The sequence below is a fragment of the Neofelis nebulosa genome, chromosome 13 (assembly GCF_028018385.1).
Source record: "Neofelis nebulosa isolate mNeoNeb1 chromosome 13, mNeoNeb1.pri, whole genome shotgun sequence".
Taxonomy (NCBI): Eukaryota; Metazoa; Chordata; class Mammalia; order Carnivora; family Felidae; genus Neofelis; species Neofelis nebulosa.
The window spans coordinates 49,685,434-49,707,672 of NC_080794.1; the positions used below are offsets into that span (position 1 = coordinate 49,685,434).

The following is a 22,239-nucleotide window of genomic DNA, read 5'->3' on the forward strand; positions in this document are numbered from 1 at the left end:
CGCCAGGAGTAATTGCATCATAAATAAAATATTTTTCATTCAGGAATAGTTTAGGCTGAAATCAGTAAAATCAAATTGCTGGAACCAATAGGATGGGAGGAAAGACAGAATTATATTCATCTATAAACAAACTAGTGTGGCTTTTTTTGTTACCTATTTAACTATTTTATAATAACCAAACCTTAACTGGGGAGGTTATGTTTCACATCATCCATCCTAAAAACTCAATTTTATACTAGTGAAGTCAGATTTGCAATATTTTAGGAAAATAATTTTAAGATATATTTCTGTTTTAATGATGACACACACTGCATATTTTAATATGTATGATTATCTTGGTAGGCTTTTTTTCTATGGAATGAATTATTATAAAGATTTGAGGTGTTTTTGTCACATCTACTAGGATTTGAAAGATTATGATGAATAGCTTCGTGTTTTAAAGTTTTTATTTATTTTTATTTGAGAGAGAGAGAGAGAGAGAGGGAGGGAGGAGGGAGGGAGGGGGAGGGAGAGGGAGAGGGAAGGAGCATGTGTGCACAAGCCCACAAGCGGGTAGGGGCAGAGGGGGGGGGACAGGATCTGAAGCGGGCTCTGCATGCACAGCAGAGAGCCCGATGTGTGGTGCTCAAACTCACGAACTGAACTGTGAGATCATGACTTAAGCCAAAGGCAGATGCTTAACCGACTAAGCCACCCAGGTGCCCCAATAGCTTCGTATTTTAAAGTTAAATTTTCCTGCTTTATTCTTAGTATATTTAGAAATGTTCTTGTTAGTAGTAAAACAGTTACTTTAGAGCAGCCAGAAAAGACTATTGGGATTATTTAGTGTATTTATTTTACCTGTGGTTAATCTAAGATCAGGAATGGTGGCAACCTATTACTGAATTATTTTAAGTTTCTGAACTACAGTGCCTTTTTACTGTTGTTGTTGTAAATAAAGATAGCTTTAATCTTTAAAAATGTATTTCATCATTTAAAGGTATGTTTGAGCATTTGTTTTTCTCTCTTAGTTTTGAAACTTTCCAGAATTCAGTTATATTCATTACCTTTTTTTAATTTTTATCTTTCAGGAGTCAAGAGAAAGCAGTGGAAGTTGGAGTCATTGTCAAGTGATTGAGACCTTTTACAAGAAAATCTCTTTGAATAAGAGTAATTAAAATTAGCGACATAACAAGACCAGTTATTAGAGGTCACAGTATACAGGAAACATTAAAACTGAACAATGACTCAGCTGTATATTTACATCAGATTATTGGGAGCCTATCTGTTCATCACTTCTTATGTTCAAGGTAAATCAGTGTTTTTTTAAGTAATCTTATATTTTTTAGTAATTTATTTCTATATTTGAAACACTCATTCTTGCAATTGATCTTTCAACTGATGTCCCTTTTTGAACAGTTAGGCTAATATGCCAGCATAGCTTTTAAATAAAGAGGCAAAGAGTGAGGCACAGAACAAATACATGCCAGGTAATTTTGAACTTGACTGTGATAGAAACATTTTCAAGTATTTGTAAAATCTTAGCTTCTCAGAACCTATTCTCTTATCCGTAACATAGGTATTATGATGTGCAATATTAAGTCTTGTGAGGATTAAATGAGATAAAGTATAAAATAAAGTATCTGACCTAGTAAGACTAAGACACAGGTAGTAGAAACTGAATACTTAATTTTTCAAATTCCTGTCCTCTTTAAAATACAATAAGGGATAAATGTAAATAATTAAAAAAATCATTTTGTCATTAAAAATCTTCAGAATGGTAAGTTGCACTTGCGTGTGCTAATACTAAAATTTTTTCATAGAATACTCAAAGTTTTACTTACTAACAACATTGTAATTTTGTGTTCACTGCTTGTAACTCCCAAACAGGAAATTATTGTCATGACTCTGCAGGTCATATGGGCTATATTTGCACGTGGGCTTTTTCCTGTATGGTTTAATTAGGACATTATTCCATACTGAAGAGATAGTACTACTTTGCAAAAGGATTTTAGAGTAAAGTTATTAGGCATCTTCATTTAAGTTTATGTCTTCACAGATCGTTTTTTCATAATGTTTCCTCATTCACAGCAACAAAGGTTAATATCTACCAACAAGAGATACTATTAAGAGCACAATTTTTTTTTAACATTTTCGTTTTAAAGAGTGAACATAAAAATAAAATCTAGAGCTTCTCCATATTTTGTCATAGGTGTAATTAATATCTTTATTATTTTCTTGCTCAGAACACAGCCCACTTCCAAAAGCCACTTTTTTGTGTGTGAAATACCAAATTATTTAATAAAACACCTTTATTTTAACAGCTCTTGTTGTATGTCTTGTTGATCAGCATTAACCAAAGTGTCATAGTTTTGAAGATGAGTTAAATTAATCATAACATTTCCTACTTTACCCCCAGGTAATCAGTATTTGATGTTAAATTTTCTAAAAATCTATATAGATCACACAGGCAATATGATACAAAATTCTTTCCCTACCCTAATTCAAGTTGCTCTATAATAAACTTTCGTTAGATGAAATAAATTGATATTTAGTTATCAGGCATAAATTAAAAAATCTCAATAGGAATTATATTTCTGTGATGAAGAGCAAAATTTGTTACATTTCCTTTCAAAAAGATTAGTTTGATAGTTGGTTCCAATGATAAGATAAAGGGATGCCTGGGTGGCTCGGTCATTTAAGCATGGGACTCTTGATTTCAGCTCAGGTCTCCATCTCACGGTTTGTGAAATCAAGCCTTGTGTTGGGCTCTGTGCTGACAGTGCGGAGCCTGCTTGGGATTCTCTGTCTCCCTCTCACTATCCTTCTTTCTCTGTCTCAAAATAAATAAATAAACATTAAAAAAAATTGTTCAATAAATTTCAGTATAAAAAAATGATAAGATAAAAATATTTAGTCTTGGGGCGCCTGGTGGTGCAGTTGGTTAAGAGTCGGACTTCAGCTCAGGTAGTGATCTCGTGGTTCATAAGTCCAAGCCCCGCATCGACAGCATGACAGCATCTCTGCTCCTCCCCGACTCACATTTTTTCTCTCTCTCTCAAAAATAAACATAAAAAAACTTTAGTCTTAAAAGAACTAAACCAACATAGAAGAAAATGTTATTTCTTAGAGGATTATTTCTAATGCTATTTCTAAGAAGGATTGCAGAGTGGTTATTAGTGGAAATTACTTTTGACTTGAGCATCAGTTGTGTTTTAGGAAAGTAAATTTCTCCATATGTTGGTTTTCTTGTTATAAAATAGAACCAATAACACATATCCTAGATGTAAACAGGAATTTTTTGAACATTCAATGTTATGATTAAGATTAAAGTGCTTTACGTTGCGATTAAGTTACTCAAGTTGGAACAGAAGAATGAGTCACTTGATATTAACATCTAATAGCTATTTAGTCCTTGTTTTTGGCTTGGTCACACATTTTAGAAATGGATTTTAGCTTTAAGTAACTGATTACTCCACAAACAGTGACTTGAACAAATAATTTTTGATGTAGATGGTAGGTATTTCCTGGTGTTCATTCAGTAGTTCAGTGGTGTCAAGTTTGACATCTATAATTTTCTTGGCTTCTCCTTAATGGTTACAAAATGGCTTCTGTACCTACACTGGAGGAAGGAAAAATGGGGAAAGGTTCAGCGCTGACCTCAACTGGACATTACTTCAGGAAAGCAAACTGTCCCCAGAAACTAACCTTCTGCTGGCAGATTTTATCTTGTTTTGTTGGATAAACTGAGACAGTTGCTAAGGCTACTAGAAAACTGAGAGACAGGACTGACTGTCATAGTCAGCTCAGATTCATCTCAGTCCATTGCCTCCCAAGACCAGAGTTTGGTCAGCTGAGAAGACAGGGAAAATAGATATCCTTTGGACAACTAAAAGAGTCTGGGACAGATTTTGTCTCTTCTGTCATTTAAGATGTTTTCAGTCTTAGGTTACAAACAAAACAATTCAAAATAGCTTAAACAATAAGGAAAATGTTGTATCACAAAACGAGAAGTCTGAAGGTAGGGCAACTTCGGTAAGTTAATTCTATGGCTCATCACATTCTTTCTCTATTTCAACAGTGTTGTACTCCACCTATTAATTTAGTCCTGGGTTAACTTACTTCATGGCCACAGGTGGCTACTGTGAGCCAGATGTCACATGCAGATGTGGCAAATTTGGGTTGACAACATTAAGTAGAAGAGGAGTGGATGTCTCTCATGGCTCTTTTTTTGTTGTTGTTGAAGTTTATTTATTTATTTTGAGAGAGAGCAAGCGAGCGTGAGCAGGGAAGGAGCAAAAAGAGAGAAAGAGAGAATCCCAAGCAGACTCCACACTGTCAGCGCACAGTACAATGCGAGGCTTGATCTCATGAACCGTGAGATCATGACCTGAGCCGAAATCAAGAGTTGGACACTTAACCAACTGAGCCACCCAGGCACCCTCCTCGTGGCTCTTTTTAATTGGTAAAGAAATCTTTCCTCAGACACCTCTCCCCTTCCCCTCCCTTCCCCTCCCCAGCAGACTTCCTTCTAACCTTATTGGCCAGAATTAATTTATGCTTTTGTATAAACAGTGGCAAGGGGAAGGGAACTGAAATTGTTGGATTAGACAAAATAATTGTCTCTACTGAGGGTAGGTCTGTGCTTCTCTGAATCACAGGAGGAGGAGCCAATACTTAAAAAGGGGTGTGGGGTGTGTGTGTGTGTGTGTGTGTGTGTGTGTGTGTGTGTGTGTTGCCAGCAAGGTAGAGGGGAGAAAACAACTAACGGCATCTGTTGCAGGGTACCACATTTGTCTACCTAACATCATACATACCCTTCTTACATGCATAGACTAAAAGTGCTGGTGTTGGTAGAAATACTCAATTCGTGCTCAGAGGGGTATATACATATAACCCAGAGGTTTATCCACAAGTTACACTCAGCCACTGATATAGTGTGTATGTAGTATATAGCCTTGTCCATCAGATTCATATATGCCTCTTCACGGTCCAGCAGTGTGTGGCTAAGGGAGAAATTGTCGGTGCCCGACACACCCAGTATTTAGTGATGAAGAAGAAATAGAATGAGTGCTGTATAAACTCCCATTCAGAAGGACGACTTGAAAGCAGCCTTCAGTACTCATGCGCCGTAGCACATAGATTAAGGAGAACTGTTACTGATTACTTCATACATGCAATGCATTGATGTCCCATTGGTTTCTGCAGCCCTCCTGCCTTTTGCTTTCTAATTATTCCTATTCTAGACATTCTGCTTTAAGGACAGGGGAGGAGTTTCTGTGCTTTGTACAAAGGAAACCCATAGATTACTGGGAAAGTGAGAAAAATTATTTAGCCGGGAATAAAAATGCAGTAAAATCAAAGGCGCCTGGGTGGCTAACTTGGTTAACTGTCTGAATTCGACTCAGGTCATAATCTTGCCTTTCATGGGTTCAAGCCCTGCATCGGGCTCTGTGCTAACAGCTCAAAGCCTGAAGCCTGCTTCAAATTCTGTGTCTGCCTCTCTCTCTGCCCCTCCCCTACTCATGCTCTGTCTCTCTCACAAAATGAATAAACATTTTTAAAAATGTAGTAAAATCATTGATGCCAAAAGTTACCATTAATGACAAAGGAATGTGGTGTAAATGTGCCTATAGGTAGTTACTTGTATCTTTTAGCTATTGGTCTCCATATTCGTATATATTTGTGTGTTTTTTTTCTTGAGCTGTTACACTAGAGCATGCAAACTTTAAATATTTTTTGCGTGTGTTTGTTTTGAGATACATCCTAGAGCTTCAGTCCAGCCCAGACCCCATAATTTTATGCCATTGTAAATGCAGGACTTGAAAGAGATTGGCAAATTCTAGGAGTTGACGGAAGACCCGCGTGCCTTGAGCATGGTGGAGGACAGGTGCTATAAGTTGATGTTGGAGCGGTACAGAGGTTCCAAATCCTGCTGGCAGTAGGCATGGTGAAGGAGGTTGGAGTTTATTCCGAAGGCATATGGAGCCATTAATTGGTTTTAAGCAGGGGAGTGAACAGGATCAGATTTATGTTTATAAGATAACTCTGGCTCCTGTATGGGAAATAGATTGGAGGGGCCAAGAACAGAAGTAGGGAGGTCAGTGTGGAGATTCCTATCTCAGAAGTAACATGGGCCCAGGTAATAGCAGGTGAGCTGGAGAAAAATGGGAAAAACTTGAGATCTATTTTGGAGAGTGAGCCAAAAGACTTGGGGAGACAGGTTTGAGGAGAAAAGTCAAGAGTTCCATTTTGGACAAGCTAATTTTGAGATTACTTACAAGCAGCTCATAGCTAGAGGGGTAAATCTAGGAACCATAAACAGATTTGCTTAAACTGTGGGAATGGGCGCTGTCACCTAGGGAGGTGGTGCAGAGAAGCTGTTGCTACCTATTTTTCTTTGCATCTAGGCCTCTATTTTGGGAAAGTTTATAACTTTAAGATACAGCTTAGTTTTTCTTGCCTTTGACACCCAGGCTGAGTTTGTGTTACAGGCTCCTTCCTTTGTTTACCTTTGTATTGTATCCCTGTTCACACTGTGTTTATCTGCGTGCTTACCGCCCCTCCCCTTCACTGCCCTCCCAAGTTTCCCAAGGACTCCATCAGTTTCCAGCATTCAGTAACTTGCCTGCACATAGCTGGCCTCTAGTTAGTGTTTTGTTAAATAAATATCTGAGGTAATATAAATCCCAAATGCAAATTATTATAATTAGGATTTTTTATTTCCTAAATTCAGATAGTGTTTGGAAAATTGTGTGTATTAACCATCATAGAACTTTGCATAGTCTAGGTATCTGTGATCTTTAAGTACAGTACAATCTTTGTAAATAAATATTTCCATTTGTACCTTATTTTATATTTAATTAAGCCCTTTACTGTCTATTCATTTCTTCTGTATATAACCTCTTGGTGTGAATTGGGAAGGAATTATTATTACTGTTTTTTAGAGCTAGAGAATGAGATTCAGAGAGTACCACCTGTGGACATATTTGGGAGTTGAACCCTTAACTTCTCACTGTTATTTCAGTGTCATTTCTACAACACTACCACTTTCTCTGTGTATCATTAGATTTTTGGAAAATTAATTGCATGTGGTATATTATTTGACGATTTTTCTCCATAGTTAAATGGATGCTTCCTTCTGTTATTGTGATGGGTTTGAAAGCTGGTTAAGAGACTTCAGGTGTCCTCTAGTCCTGGAGTCTTATTCGCTAAATGAGGCCTGGAGAAGTGGTGGCTTCTCCGTGATCACCCAGTGAACTAAACTGTGGTACGACCACAGTAGGAGAATAGTAGACCACAATCCAGGTCTCCTTGTTTTTACCCTAGTGGATTTCTTCCTTTCCTGGCCACTACCCTCCCTTTTTTTATTTTTGCAGTTGACATTGCTAGCATAAATGAGGTCTTTAAGTTTTGTTATCAGTTTAAAGGATTAAATGAAGATTATTAAAATTCAAGGCATGGAGGGGCGCCTAGGTGGCTCATTCGGTAAGTGATTCTTGATTTCGTCTCAGGTCATAATCTCAAGACTTCGTTGGATCGAGCCCCACAATCCTGCTTGAGGTTCTCTTTCCCCTCCTCTCTCTGCCCCTTTCCCTGTCCACTCTCGCTCTCTCTCAAGATAAATAAGTAAACATTAAAAAAAAAATTCCAGGCATGGAATCGCTAAAACTTAATTAGCAGCACATTCTCTTCCTGTTATCAAATGTGTGCGTATGTGTTACTTTTTCTCTTTTCATCTCACCAGTATGGCTACATTTTAAGTCAAGTGTACATTATGCTTGAACGTTATAATGAAATGTTGCTTATACGCAGTTCTCTTAATATTTTATACCTGTTTGGCTCTACATTTTATTCCTTGGAGGTCAATCCTCCAAGGAATAAGCTAGCCAATTTCAGCTGATTCAGAGGGAGGGAAGAATTACTCACACATTTTAAGAAGTCCTGTTCTGCTTTCAGCCTGAAAGATTCAGTACCAAATATGACAGTATCTGTCATTTGAGGCTACTTGACGCTAATGCAAAAACACAGTTCTGTTTTCATAAGCTAACTACTGCCCTACAGTAACCTTCAGTTTCTGGCAGCATAGTCTGGATTCGAACCAGTGACCTTCAGATAAAGGGCACCAGATAATATGATTAGTCCCCATGCTCTCACAATACCCTTACTTAAGCAATTAAAGTCCAAAGCGAGATGCTTAGTAACTCCACTTCCGCATAGAGGCACAAATAGAGGACTTATTGCTTTTAAGCTAGTCCCAAGTTTTGAGACAAAGAGCTTAAGAACCATAATTTGTATATATATATATTTTTAAGTTTATTTAGTTATTCTGAGAGAGAAAGCATGCAAGTAGAGGAGGCACAGAAAGGCACAGGGAGAATCCCAAGCAGACTCCTCTCTGCTAGTGCAGAGCCCAACACAGGGCTCAGTCTCACAAACCCAGAGATCATGACCTGAGCTGAAATTAAGAGTCAGACGCTTAACCAACTGAGCCACCCAGGTGCCCCATAATTTGTGTATTTTTTAATAATTGTAAATAATCTCAGCCTTCCCTGAAACCATTTCCCATTTTGTACCTTTCTTGTAGGTTATGACCATATTGTATGTCTGCCACTCTTGTCTTCCACTGGTGCAAAATTTGTGACATAATCTTCTCCATATGTCCATCAATACCTGGGGCAGTACTCTGTGCATCATAGGTTATTAACAAACGTTAAATGTATGAATGAAATGTATTTTTTTTAACGTTTATTTATTTTTGAAAGACAGAGACAGCGGGAGCGGGGGAGGGCAGAGAGCGAGGGAGACAGAGTCTGAAACAGGCTCCAGGCTCCAAGTTGTCAGCACAGAGCCCAATGCAGGGCTCAAACCCACAGACGGCGGGGCGGGTTCATGACCTGAGCCGAAGCTGGACGCTCAACCGACTGAGCCACCCAGGCATCCCTGAATGAAATGTATTTTTAATTAAACACATTAGCTGCCATTACATAAGAAAGCTGCCATTACATAATAATTACACACTAAGAAAGCTTAGAAATTTCTCATTGAAAATTGAAATGGAAGAATTCGCTTTTCGGAAATGATGTTTTCACAAATTTCATACTTGAATACAGGGCAAAATCTGGACAGTATGCTCCATGGTACTGGGATGAAATCAGACTCTGACCAGAAAAAATCAGAAAATGGAGTAACCTTAGCACCAGAGGATACTTTGCCTTTTTTAAAGTGCTATTGCTCAGGACACTGCCCGGATGATGCTATTAATAACACATGCATGTAAGTACTTTATGTAGTCCTTAAAGTTATGAGAATAGGATTGCATTTAGTGCTATTTTAAGAATTGTTTACATTGTCTTCGTTTTTTTTTTTTCTTTAATTTTATATGATATCTTTTACAAAGAGCCAAAAAACTTCTTGTTCTTTGTATGGGAACATTTAGTACTATTAAATGATTGATGTTTCATTTCTCAGAGTTAACGATGTAGTACAGCTTTTTAAAGGAGATAGAAGGATTTGAATCTGGTATTTGTCTAACGTTTTGAGTTTATTTAATGATCTTTTTATCATAAAGTTTACTGATACTTACTGTAGAAAATTTAGAGATTACCAAAAAAAAAAACCAAACAAACTCACTCAAAATCTTGTAATTCTAAACTGGTCGAAATATTTTACAGAAAGATAGGCGTGATATTGTGGTATTTAATTAATTTTATATTATTTTGATACAAGTGAGCTCCCAGTCCAATTCTGATTTATATAACCATTTTAATTTTCCTACTTTATTTTATGTTAACTATTCAACACATTTATATATGATCATGTAATTCTATTCCATATTGTTTGGGGACATTGAAGAATTGGCTTACTAGCCAAAAAAATTCCCTGAACAACTGAGTGTCATCAGTTAATTGTCTCCCTGTTATGAAAGTGATAATGTCCTGTTTTTATACTTTACTAATAACTGTATGCTCTTTGAATATCACCAAATAGAAAGCAAAAACGTATATATGTAAAATACTGAAATTATATGATAGTTCATCATGTCTTCAATGTGAAGTTATATTTTTTGGTTTTTGGGGTTTTTTTCTTTCAGAACGAATGGGCACTGCTTTGCCATCATAGAAGAAGATGACCAAGGAGAAACCACATTAGCTTCAGGGTGTATGAAATATGAAGGATCTGACTTTCAGTGCAAGGTGAGATCTGATTTGGGGCCTGTGAAATAAAGAAGGGAGGGGCCACGTGAAAAGTATTCATTTCCCCAGGAGAAGTGTGCCTGGTCTGCACGTCACTCTATGTTCTTATAAACCAAGTATATTGGAGGAAGCTTAGCTCTTACTTCAGGTAATATGATTGTGGTAATTGAAGTTCCAGATTATTTTACTTTATTTTTTTTTTAATTTTTTTTAAATTTTTTTATGTTTATTTATTTTTGACAGAGAGAGAGAGAGAGAGAGAGAGAGCGAGCATGAGTGGGGGAGGGGCAGAGAGAGAAGGAGACACAGAATCCGAAGCAGGCTCCAGGCTCTGAGCTGTCAGCACAGAGCCTGATGCGGGGCTTGAACTCACAGACTGAGAGATCATGACCTGAGCCGAAGTCGAACACTCAACCGACTAAGCCACCCAGGCGCCCCTATTTTACTTCAAAAAAACGTTTTAAATCATATCCTATTTCTAAATTGTCATGACTGCAAAAAAAAATGTTACAGTATCACCTGTGGATTATCAAATTGACTGGAAAGACTTCAAGGTGATGGGCAATAATAACCTTTGTATCACTCTGAGACAATGCAGAAACATTAAGTCCTTGTAAGGAAATCTCAGTGGAGTTGTTTTAACAGCAGCAGCAAAGGCATCCAAGGGCTGGTAATAAAGAGTTTATGAATATCCTCATGGCTCTTGGTTATAAACCTAATCTCTTCAAAATCCTGTATAGTAATTTTGCCCCAGGGATTCTTCCAGCTTTAGATAGAACCGTTTGTACACAAATTTAAGCTTCAACTATTTTAGGAAATGATTCACATTATTAAGAAACTCTCAGGATTGATATATGTTCCAATCTCTGCTAAAAGTTTGGGATCCATGTGCCCCCTCTGCACATCTCCCTTCCCCCCCACACACATATATTGCATCCCATCTACTTCTTTTATTTTAATGTTTATTTTTGAGAGAGAGAGAGAGAGAGAGAGCGAGCACACAGAGGAGGGGCAGAAAGAGGGAGACAGAGGATCCCAAGCAGACTCTGCACTGACATCAGAGAGCCCGATGCGGGACTTGAACTCACGAACCGTGAGATCATGACCTGAGCTGCAGTCAGATGCTTAACCGACTGAGCCAATCAGGCACTCGCCCCCCCCCCCCCCCCGCCAATTTATTTTCTTCTTCCCCTCCCCCTCCTCCTCCTCCCCTCCTCCTCCGAGAGAGAAAGAGATAGAGTGACTATCTTAAGCAGGCTCCATGGCCAGCCCGATGTGGGACTTGATCTTAAGACCACCCCAACCCCAGGGCTCTATTTCATAACCAACCGTGAGATCATGACTTGAGCTGAAATCAAGAGTTGGATGCTTAACCAACTGAGCCACCCAGGCACCCCTCATCCCATCTATCTTCTAGGTGTGACACCTCTAGTGACAAGGGCTCATTACCTCCCAAGACCATCTATTTCATCTGTAGTAATGACCTGACATGATCTTTACAAAGCTTTTCCTCCTAATGACTACAAATCTCTCCCTGCCCCTTTGGATCAAATCTAAAGCCTCTTTCATATGACAGCCTTTTACTGTGTGAAGGAAGTTTTTTGGTCTGTTTGTGTGGTCCTGTGTTCCTTCCCATTCCTATAGTCTTTGCCTGGTGAAAATGATAGCTCACAGTCCCCTCCACTGCTCCATGTCTGATCAGCTTCAGAGTTACACTGATTTCTCAGCGTAATATGCAGAATTGAGTGTGGTCCGACCTGGGGTGGGAGGGGGGAAAGCAGAGAATAAGTAACTCCTTTCCTTTTCCTAAATACAGCCAGAGCTCATGTTGGATGTTGGATGTTGGATTGTTACACCACACTTTGAAACATACTGAGCTTCCTGTCAGCTAAAATCCCCGTCTTTCACTTGTGCTACTGCTGAACCATATCTCTTAGATTCTATATTGATTCTTTGGTTTCTTGCCACAAATAAGAGGATGGAAATGGAATGAGTTTTGAAAATAGTTGTTACATACCTGTCTATGTTAAATTTTATCATATTAGAATTAGCCCTTTGGGGGTGCTTGGGTGGCTCAGTCGGTTGAGCATCTGACTTCAGCTCAGGTCATGATTTCAGTTTGTGGGTTTGAGCCCCGCGTCGGGCTCTGTGCTGACAGCTCGGAGCCTGGAGCCTGCTTCGGATTCTAGGTCTCCTTCTCTCTCTGCCCATCCCCTGCTTCTGCTCTGTCTCTGTCTCTCAAAAATAAATAAGTAAATAAAAGTAAAACAAAAAACAAAAAAAGAATTAGCCCTTTGCTAATCCTGATTTGGCAGGATTTGTGGAGGGGGATAATAATTTAATTGTTTCTTGCAGTTTTATGCTATTTGCATGTTTATCAACCACATATTCTATACATTTCTTTTAATCACTAAAAATATTGAAGGAAGAACTGTGGTTAGAGCAGTGAGCTCAGCAGTAATAACCCGTATCTTGCATGCCCCTAAACGAGGCATATCACAAATTGACTTCACTAATATAAATTAGTTGTTAAACTTCACAGTCTGTGTTCTTTTAACATAAGAAAGAGTCTAACATTTAGCTCTTCAGTTTCCAACACTTGTCCTTTCTAAATTCTTCCTGTCACACCTGCCTTCCAGCCCTGTCAAAGTGTTCTCTTACTAGGGCGTGATCATGAGGGCAGCCACTCACCAAGAATACAGAAGCCCTGGAGGGTCTCTTCCCGCGTCTGGGAAAGCAGCTGCCATGTAACAGTGCTTTTTCCTTGTCCTCCATCACCTCCTGGTTTTCAGCAACACATCCATTGCTTGGTAGTCTTCTAGCATTGCTAGAGAAACCCCTTCTTGGTTATTCTTTACATTTTGTCTTCTGCAGGGCTAAGCTCATTTTGAACATTAGCCTTCCTGCAACTGTTTGTAGATGTTTCGTAGTCCTTTTATTCACCTTCAGTTAATATACTCTCCATTCCCTCCTTCATGTAAATGTTCTCGATCTGGGGTTATTTCAGAGTCACTTGTGTAACTCCTAACATCTCTCTCTTTTCTTTCTCTTTATGGTCATTTAAAAGTAAAACTGTTTGGGGGCATGTGGGTGGCCAGTCAGTTGAGCGTCTGACTTCAGCTCAGGTCATGATCTCGTGTTTGTGGGTTCAAGCCCTGCGTCGGGCTCTGTGCAGACAGCTCAGAGCCTGGAGTCTGCTTCAGATTCTGTGTCTCCTCTGTCTGCCCCTCCCTCCCCTGGTCACCCTCTGTCTCTGTCTCTCAAAAAATAAAACATTAAAAAAATAACTTTTTTTTTTTTAAGTAAAACTTTTTTAACATTAAAAATTTAGTTAAAATGGAAAACTTGTGCTTTTGGAAGTTTCCCAATACTCTCAACCCATCTTTCCTGGTAGGATCAAGTCGTGGACTCCTATTCATTCACCTTTTTAAAGTAATACTTGATTATATTGAGGTTTTTCTGTTTTAGCCATCTGATACTTAAGAATAACATGGTCAGTTTCTGCTTATGTTCCTGCTACTTTTATAATGACAAGCAATTCCTTTTTGTTGCTATTTTGGTCCAGAATGGCAGTTTTCCCAGGCAGTGCTGAAATGTCAGCATTCAAGTTAATAACTTGTCAAGTACTGTACCAATCACATAAAACTTCACACATAATTGTTGATGTCTGCTCTCTTGACTGAAGTCTTTTCCTGTGCTCATTTTCTGATCTGTCAGGGACACATCTCCTCTCTGGTCGGTGGTCTCTAAGAAACTCTCAGGAGTATGGTTTCTGCATTTTGCCTTTGTCCTCACCACATCTGCTTTAACTTGCTTCTGCATTGGGTTCCTTAGTCTCAACATAGTTGTTCTGTGCAGACTCTGCAGTATCTTCTACCTCCTCGACTACTTTTCCTCATGTCTCCTTTCTTTAGACTACAGCGCCCTCCACTTAAGTCGTCTCGGTGCTGCTGTGAGATCCTGTGCACCCTACTAGTTCATCACTGCAATAAAGTGTATTACCCATGTTTTTTAGGAAAAGATCTCATGACTTAGATTTTTACTACTACAAACAGGTAATACATTAAGATATGCCAAAGTTTTGGTGAAAAATACTTGTGAACTTTTGTTTATAATTTAGTTATAGTCCAGTGTTCCAACACATCATCCACATATACATATGTTCTTAAGAAATACCATTTTACAATCCTTACAACACTATTTCAACACAAATAATTTTTTGATAATCTTTTCTTAACACATAAAACTTGCAGGTCCTTTCCACTCAACAGAGCTAGAAATTGTGTTCATGAATATTAAAAAAAAACCCTCATTCTCACCTGAAAATATCAAGCCATTTTTAATTTTGTCCTTACTCTTCCTCTAGGATTCACCAAAAGCACAGCTACGGCGGACGATAGAATGTTGTCGGACCAATTTATGTAACCAGTATTTACAACCTACACTGCCCCCTGTTGTCATAGGTAGGTTCGCCTAGAAGAGGGTGATTGTGATTTTCAGTAAAATATTTTCTGATTTTGACAGTAAGCAAGCTTTCTAGAATTTAACACTCCCAAGTTATTTTTCTCCTTTCGTATGTGATGAAGAGATCAAATGTGTGCTTTGTTGTTCACTTCCCTTGTCAGGTCCATTTTTCGATGGCAGCATTCGCTGGCTGGTTGTGCTCATTTCAATGGCTGTCTGCATAGTTGCTATGATCATCTTCTCCAGCTGCTTTTGTTACAAGTAAGATCATTATTTTTATATAAAATATGTTGTTGAATATTAGATGTAAGTAGTTCTTTAAAAGGCAATGGGCATAAGTTATTGACCACTGAATGCAGTTCAAACACCATTAACTTGTATTCTCTGGGTCTGTCTTCTTTAACTAACCAGATTATATTTTTCTTAAGGAAAAAGAGGACCTTACTATTAGTCAGTTAATTGAACCCAACTTTTATACTTCTTGTTCATGAGTACTTAGGATTTTTCTTATTTATGGAATATTGAACTTCTTGTATCTGAATGTTTAAAATCTGTCCCAAGAAGACAACTGCGTTACCATTCTTTAGTTACTTGGGGCTTCAGAATTGTTTGTGGTTAGTCATGATTTCAGAAGACAGATGCCAAAAGAGAAGAGGAATAAGAGGAGGGGATAAACTTCAGTAATAAAGCATTATCTTATTGGCATATGAATAGACTGAGAGATCAGTGGAACAGGTTCCTAGACCCATAAATAGACCCCAGTATATAAGTAAATTTAGTATATGGTAAAGGTAACATTCCAGATCACTGGGGAAAACATGGATTATTTGACAAATGGATTTAGTAGTAGGTGGCTATATAGAAAAACATGAGGGGTGTATAGTTAGCTCGTTTAGTTGAGAGTTGGTTGACTCTTGATTTTGGCTCAGGTCATGATCTCACAGTTGTGGGATCGAGCCCCCCATCAGGCTCCATGCTGGGTGTGTAGCCTGCTTAATTTTCTTTCTCTGTCTCTCTCTCTCTCTCTCTCTCTCTCTCTCCCTCTTTCCCTCCACCCCCTCTTTAAAAAAAAAGAAAAAGATGAAATTCAGTCAGTAACCTACATCGTAATAAGTTTTACCCATCTTGGATCTAAATACGTAACATTAACTGATTAAAGCACTGGAACAGACCGTAGAAGAATTTAAAAAAATAATCTCAGTGTGGAAGACCTGTGATTGACGTAAAACCAAGAAGCAAAGAAAAACACCCCATACACAGAAAATAAAACCTTAAAAAAGAAAAACTTGCGTCAGGTACATAAAAATAAGACTTTACTATGTGGCAGAAACCACCATAAACAGAAGACAAAGAGTGAAAAATATTGGTATCTCATATTACAAAGAGCTGATTTCTCAAATATAGAGAGCTTTTATAAATCAAAAACAAAAAACTTAGCAGTTCAATGGGAAAACATTCCCCCCAAACTGAACTCACATTTATCTAAAAGGAAATACAGCTCTGAAAAGAAAAATAAAAAGATGACTCAAGAATATTCACAATATGAAAAATAGAAATTAAAATCATACTGAGATACTGTTTTCCACCTGTAATACTGGCAGAAATTCTAAGATAAAGAGACAGATTGAGCATCTCCCTTTTGCTGCCTCCAGTAAAAAAGCAATAGTTTTTACCTTCTTTGTCCAGCTAGGACAAGGAGAATGGGATACCAGATAACAGCAAAAACAACAACAACAACAACAACAAAAAACCTTTGGAACTTGGGAAACTTTTGGATGACTAGTAAGTGACTTTGAGGACCTACAAAATCAGACTCCTAGGCTAGAATTTGAGAAAGTAAAGGTGCAACCAGTTTATACTATAGAATTCCCCAAGAAGCTCGAAAATTGGCAGCACCAGTTACCTCTGGGAGTAAAGCTGAGAGTGGCAGTAAAACCAAGAGGATTGCTTGAAAGTCTATTTTTAGAAAGTCAGATGCTGTGTTACGCAATACTGCATTAGGAAATCACTCCCAAACATAGTGGCTTAAAACAGCAATTATTATCTCTCACTGTGGGTCAGAAATTCAGGAGTGACTGACTGCACGTCAGAATCTTTGATAAGGTCCAGTCAGATGTCAGCAGGAGCTGTGCTCACCTAAAGGCTTGACTAGAGCTGGTAGATCACTTTCCAAGGTAGCTCACTTCTGAAGCTTACAGGTTGACAGGGGAGCTTAGTTTCTCTGATGTGAGCCTCTTAACAGAGCCGTATGAGTATCCTTGCAGCATGAAGACTGGCTTCTTCCTCCTAGGGTGAGTGATTCAAGAGATCAAGGTGGAAGCTGCAATGCTGTTTACGATCTAGACTCCAAAGTTACACCATCACTTCTGCCACATTGTGTTGGTCACACAGGTCAGCCCTACAACATTATGGAAGGGAAACAGGGACTTACATACCGGGAGGTGAGAATGTTGTGGCCCATCTTGGATGACAAGTCCCACAGATGTTGAGACCCCTACTCTTGTTCAGAACAGTCACCCTTACTATCTCCCTGACAGAAAGCTAGAAGTTTCTCTGTAAAGAACAAAGAGGGGCACCTGGGTGGCTCAGTCGGTTAAGCGTCTGACTTCAGCTCAGGTCATGATCTCGAGGTTCCTGAGTTCGAGCCCTGCATCAGGCCCTGTGCTGACAGTTCAGAGCCTGGAGCCTGCTTCGGATCCTGTGTCTCCTTCTCTCTCTGTCCGTCCCCCACTCATGCTCTGTCTATCTCTGTCTCTCAAAAATAAATAAAAATCTTTAAAAAAAAAAAAAAAAAAAGAACAAAGATAAGATTCTTAGTTGTGGCATCCCATTATTGAGGGTGAGATATTATAGTGAAAACATGGAGGTAAAGTGAACATTTATATACTTATTGGTGGGCCCCTCAACCCTCCCAGAACTCTGTTAGGCAGACTTATTCAAACAAGAAATAGGAAGAATCTTCTTGGGGAAATCCATTCAGCCCAAGAGAAAAAAACCTAAATATACTCATCTCCATGGGCCCAGTGAAATGGCCCAGGCAGTTATCTCACAGTGAAGTCTGTAATCAGTAAGCTCCACTCATGTATCAGTAGTTGCCAATGAGGCAGTGAGGGCACTATTCCCTGAAAAACAGGAGACAAATGAAGTAAGCCTTATGATTGCCCACCATACTGCCTGGAGAGAGTTTCTAGCTGTAGGACATAGGAAGAACCCGGGTGTAGCCCATCAGGCTCTGGCTCAAGGAGATGTAGCTGCGTCTGGGGTATGAATAACAGAGTACTAAAGAGGAGAGAACTTCACAGGGAAAGAACTCTGGACATCTGCAGAAGGTTCTTATCAAATATTCAGCTGAATCTTTATCAGCATGTACAAGTGAGGAAACTGCCCAAGACTGGGTAAGAATGCCTGAAAAGATCGAAGGAAACAGTGTTCAGTGCTCACACAAGTCTGGGAATAGTGTCTGTTTCCATCACCTGGGAGACTTGAAAACCTCATAATCCCCAGGGCTTTGGTTAGAGTACTCAGAAGGGTCTTGCTTCAGTATTGGGGAATAATTAGCTCTAAACTAAACATGACATTGGTCCCACCTCAAAAGGAGTATACTGTTTCCAAATAGCTGCATCCTAGAGCAAAGTTCAAGGATATTTAGAGGGGCGCCTGGGTAGTTCAGTCAGTTGACTGACTGACTCTTCTGACTCTTGATTTTGGTTCAGGTCATGATCCCAGGGTCATTGGATCAAGGCCAGCGTTGGGGTCCTTGTTGAGTGTGGAGACTGCTTGAGATTCTGTGTCAGTCTTCCTCTGTCTCTCTTCCCCATTCATGCTCTCTGTCTCTTTCTTTAAAATAATAAATAATAAATAAGAATATTTAGAAGAATATAAAAACACCCAGCACCAACAAGGTAAAATTCACAGTATCTGCCATCTAGTCAACAATTACCAGGTGTACAACTAATACAGCCAATAATGAGGAATCAAAACACCAACCGAAAACTGATCGAAGTTTTAGAATTAGTGGATAGGGGCATTAAAATAGTTATTATAAATGTATTTTATACGTTCAAAAAGGGAAATAGAGACTTGGAAGATCTAAAAGAGACCCATATCAGACTTTAGAAAATGAAATCTATAATACTTGAGATGAAATATACACTGGATGAGATTAATGACAGATTAGGTACTGTAGAAGAAAATATGAGTAGACATGAAGACACTGCAAGAGAAACTAAACAAACTAAACCATCAATACATATTTTAAAAATAAATTGATAGGACGCCTGGGCAGCTCAGTCGGTTGGGTGTCTGACTCTTGGTTTTGCTTGGGTCATGATCCCAGGGTCATGGGATTAAGCCCCGCATCAGGCTGAGCTTGGCCTGCTTAAGGTTTTTTCTCTCTCTCTCCCTCTGTCCATCTTCCTCACATGTCCTCTCTCTCTCTCTAAAATAAAAAAAAAAAAAAAACTAAAATGAAAAAAAAAATGAGCACCAGTGAACTGTGGGACTTCATGCAACCTAATGTATATACAGTTGACAGTTGAATAGTGCAGAGGTTTGGGGAACCAACCCCTGTGCAGTCAAAATCTGTGTATAACTGACTCCCCCAAAACTTAACTACTAATAGCCTACTGTTGACTGGAAGCCTTTTCAATAACATAAACACTTGATTAACACATATTTTTTAGGTTGTGTGTATTATATGTTGTATTCTTAGAGTAAGCTAAAGAAAAGAAAATGTGTCAAGAAAATCATGAGGAAAAGAAAACACATGTATATGTAGTACTGTGCTGTATTGAAAAAAAATCTACACTTAAATGGATCCATGCAATTCAAACCCATGTTTTTTTCTGTGGTCAACTGTATATATAATTGGACTTCCCAAAAGAGGGGAGAGAGCAAATTATTTTTAAAAATAATGACCAAATTTTTTTCAAATTTAATTAGAACTGTAAACCCATAGAGCCAGAGTACAAGCAACAAAAAGAAATCTACACCTAGGCACATCATTATCAAATAGCTCAAAACCAGCGATAAAGGAAAAAAATCTTAATTGCAGCCAGAGAAAAGGCAGATTAGGTGCAGAGGAAGATGGGTAAGGATGTTAGCCAACTTTTCAGGGGAAACAATGTGCATAGAGCAGAATCTGTAAAGTACTCAAGGGGTAAAAAGTCATGAACCTAGAATTCCGTATGCAGAGAAAATACTTTCAAAAATGAAGGTAAACTGGGGTACCTGGGTGGCTCAGTCAGTTAAGCATCTAACTCTTGGTTTCAGCTCCGGTCATGATGTCGAGGTTCATGAGATCGAGCCCTGTGTGGGACTCTGTGCTGACAGTGCAGAGCCTGCTTGGGATTCTGTCTCTGTCTCTAAATAAATAAACAACAAAAAAATGAAGGTGAACTAAAGACACACATACAAAAGCTTGAAGGAATTCATATCCAGCAGATTTGGACCACAAAATATGTTAAAGGATGTTCTTTAAGTAGAAAAAAAATTGCATTTTAACATATATATAGAACTCTACTTCACAAGCTCCATTTCTGGATATTATTTTAACAGAATATATTATCCTGTAAGACTAATTTGGATGTGATCCTATCTAAAGGAAAGATGGTGTCGACAACCTCAACATTTTTCTTAACCCTAGAATTTTATAGTTTTAGAATTTTAATGTAGCTTATTTTTTGCTTTTTCAAAAGACATTATTGCAAGAGCATCTCAAGCAGACGTCGTTACAATCGTGATTTGGAACAAGATGAAGCATTTATTCCGGTTGGAGAATCATTAAAAGATCTTATTGACCAGTCACAGAGTTCTGGTAGTGGATCTGGACTACCCTTATTGGTAAGATAAAATGTCATACAAACACAAAGCATTTATCGATACAGAATTTGTCCTCATATGATCATACACAGCATATTTGTTACAGAGTAGGGAACATTACTAAACACACATTTTTTTCCCTTCTTATTTAGAAAGATAGCTACCGGGGGCGCCTGGATGGCGCAGTCGGTTAAGCGTCCGACTTCAGCCAGGTCACGATCTCGCGGTCCATGAGTTCGAGCCCCGCGTCAGGCTCTGGGCTGATGGCTCGGAGCCTGGAGCCTGTTTCCGATTCTGTGTCTCCCTCTCTCTCTGCCCCTCCCCCGTTCATGCTCTGTCTCCCTCTGTCCCAAAAATAAATAAAAAACGTTGAAAAAAAAAAAAATTTAAAAAAGAAAGATAGCTACCATAATGCAAGGAGAAATCAGTTAAAAACAAGAAGTATGAAACAAGGAAAATAGAACAGGCAATTAAGATAGAGTCTCAAACAAAATTAGGGGGGAAAACGTGATCATGAGGCGCTATATAAATGCTAGAGTTAACTCTCAAGTTTTGCTTTTAACTTGTAGAGGAATCAGATATAAATTCTTTGCATCTAAGGTTAAACTCATTGGCTGGGAGAAGTATAACTTATTTCAAATTAATAAGTACTAGATATCCAGATATATATATATATTTTTTTTTTTTAATTTTTTTTTTTTTTCAACGTTTTTTATTTATTTTTGGGACAGAGAGAGACAGAGCATGAACGGGGGAGGGGCAGAGAGAGAGGGAGACACAGAATCGGAAACAGGCTCCAGGCTCCGAGCCATCAGCCCAGAGCCTGACGCGGGGCTCGAACTCACGGACCGCGAGATCGTGACCTGGCTGAAGTCGGACGCTTAACCGACTGCGCCACCCAGGCGCCCCATGATATATTTTTAATTTAATTGCATTTGTTTAAATACATTGATCTCTGATTTTTAAATTTATTGAATTCTGTAATTGAATTGGAAAGGTAAAAGTAAAACTATCTTCATATGCAGACCACATGATATCTACATAGAAAATCTCAAGGATGGTACCATAAAGTGAGTTTATCAGGGTTGCAGAATATATGGTCACTGTACAGAATCATTGAATTTAGGTACACTGGCAACGAGTGGTTAGGAATTAATGTTTTATTTTTAAAAATGTATTTTAATGTTTATTTTTGAGAGAGAGAGCGTGCAAGCAGGGGAGGGGCAGAGAGAGAGGAAGACACAGAATCCATAGCCAGCTCCAGGCTCCGAGCGTCAGCCCAGAGCCCGACACTGGGCTCAAATTCACGAATTGTGAGATCATGACCTGAGCTGAAGTCAGGCACTCAACCAACTGAGCTGCCTGGCACCCCAGGGATTAAAAATTTTAAAGCAGTATCATTTAAAATAGCTTTAAAAGACATCATATATTTTAGAATAAGCTTAACAAAATGTATATAAGACCTGTGCACTGAAAATTAGAAAACATTGCCAAAAAATTAACAAAACCCTAAATAAAGGGAGATGTCTATCCTGTCTGTGAATCAGTAGATGCAGTATTAAAATTTCAATGATCCTAAATTGATTTATAGTTTGCATTCAATATGAAATCAGAGCAAACTTTTTAGAAATTGATAAGCTGATTCTAACATTTATACGGAAATGCAAAGGACCTCGTAGAAGAGTCAAAGCAATTTGGAAAAAGAATAAAGATTCACTACCTGATTTCTGTACTTACTATAAAGCTACAATAATCAGCACAGTGTGATCCTTACATATAA

At 38.5% G+C, this 22,239-nt stretch overlaps 1 protein-coding gene across 2 annotated transcripts in view; it reads left to right on the plus strand.

The window, feature by feature from the left end:
- BMPR1A (bone morphogenetic protein receptor type 1A) overlaps window positions 1-22,239 on the plus strand; it is a 137,693-nt gene that overhangs the window by 103,615 nt on the left and 11,839 nt on the right. For both annotated transcript variants that reach the window (XM_058696913.1, XM_058696914.1), the window contains exons 3-8: window positions 1,071-1,289; window positions 9,093-9,255; window positions 10,073-10,175; window positions 14,542-14,638; window positions 14,801-14,900; window positions 20,336-20,480. In XM_058696913.1, coding sequence (XP_058552896.1) covers window positions 1,223-1,289; window positions 9,093-9,255; window positions 10,073-10,175; window positions 14,542-14,638; window positions 14,801-14,900; window positions 20,336-20,480 — 675 coding nt within the window. In that variant the 5' untranslated portion in view covers window positions 1,071-1,222. The remainder of the gene's footprint in view (window positions 1-1,070; window positions 1,290-9,092; window positions 9,256-10,072; window positions 10,176-14,541; window positions 14,639-14,800; window positions 14,901-20,335; window positions 20,481-22,239) is intronic.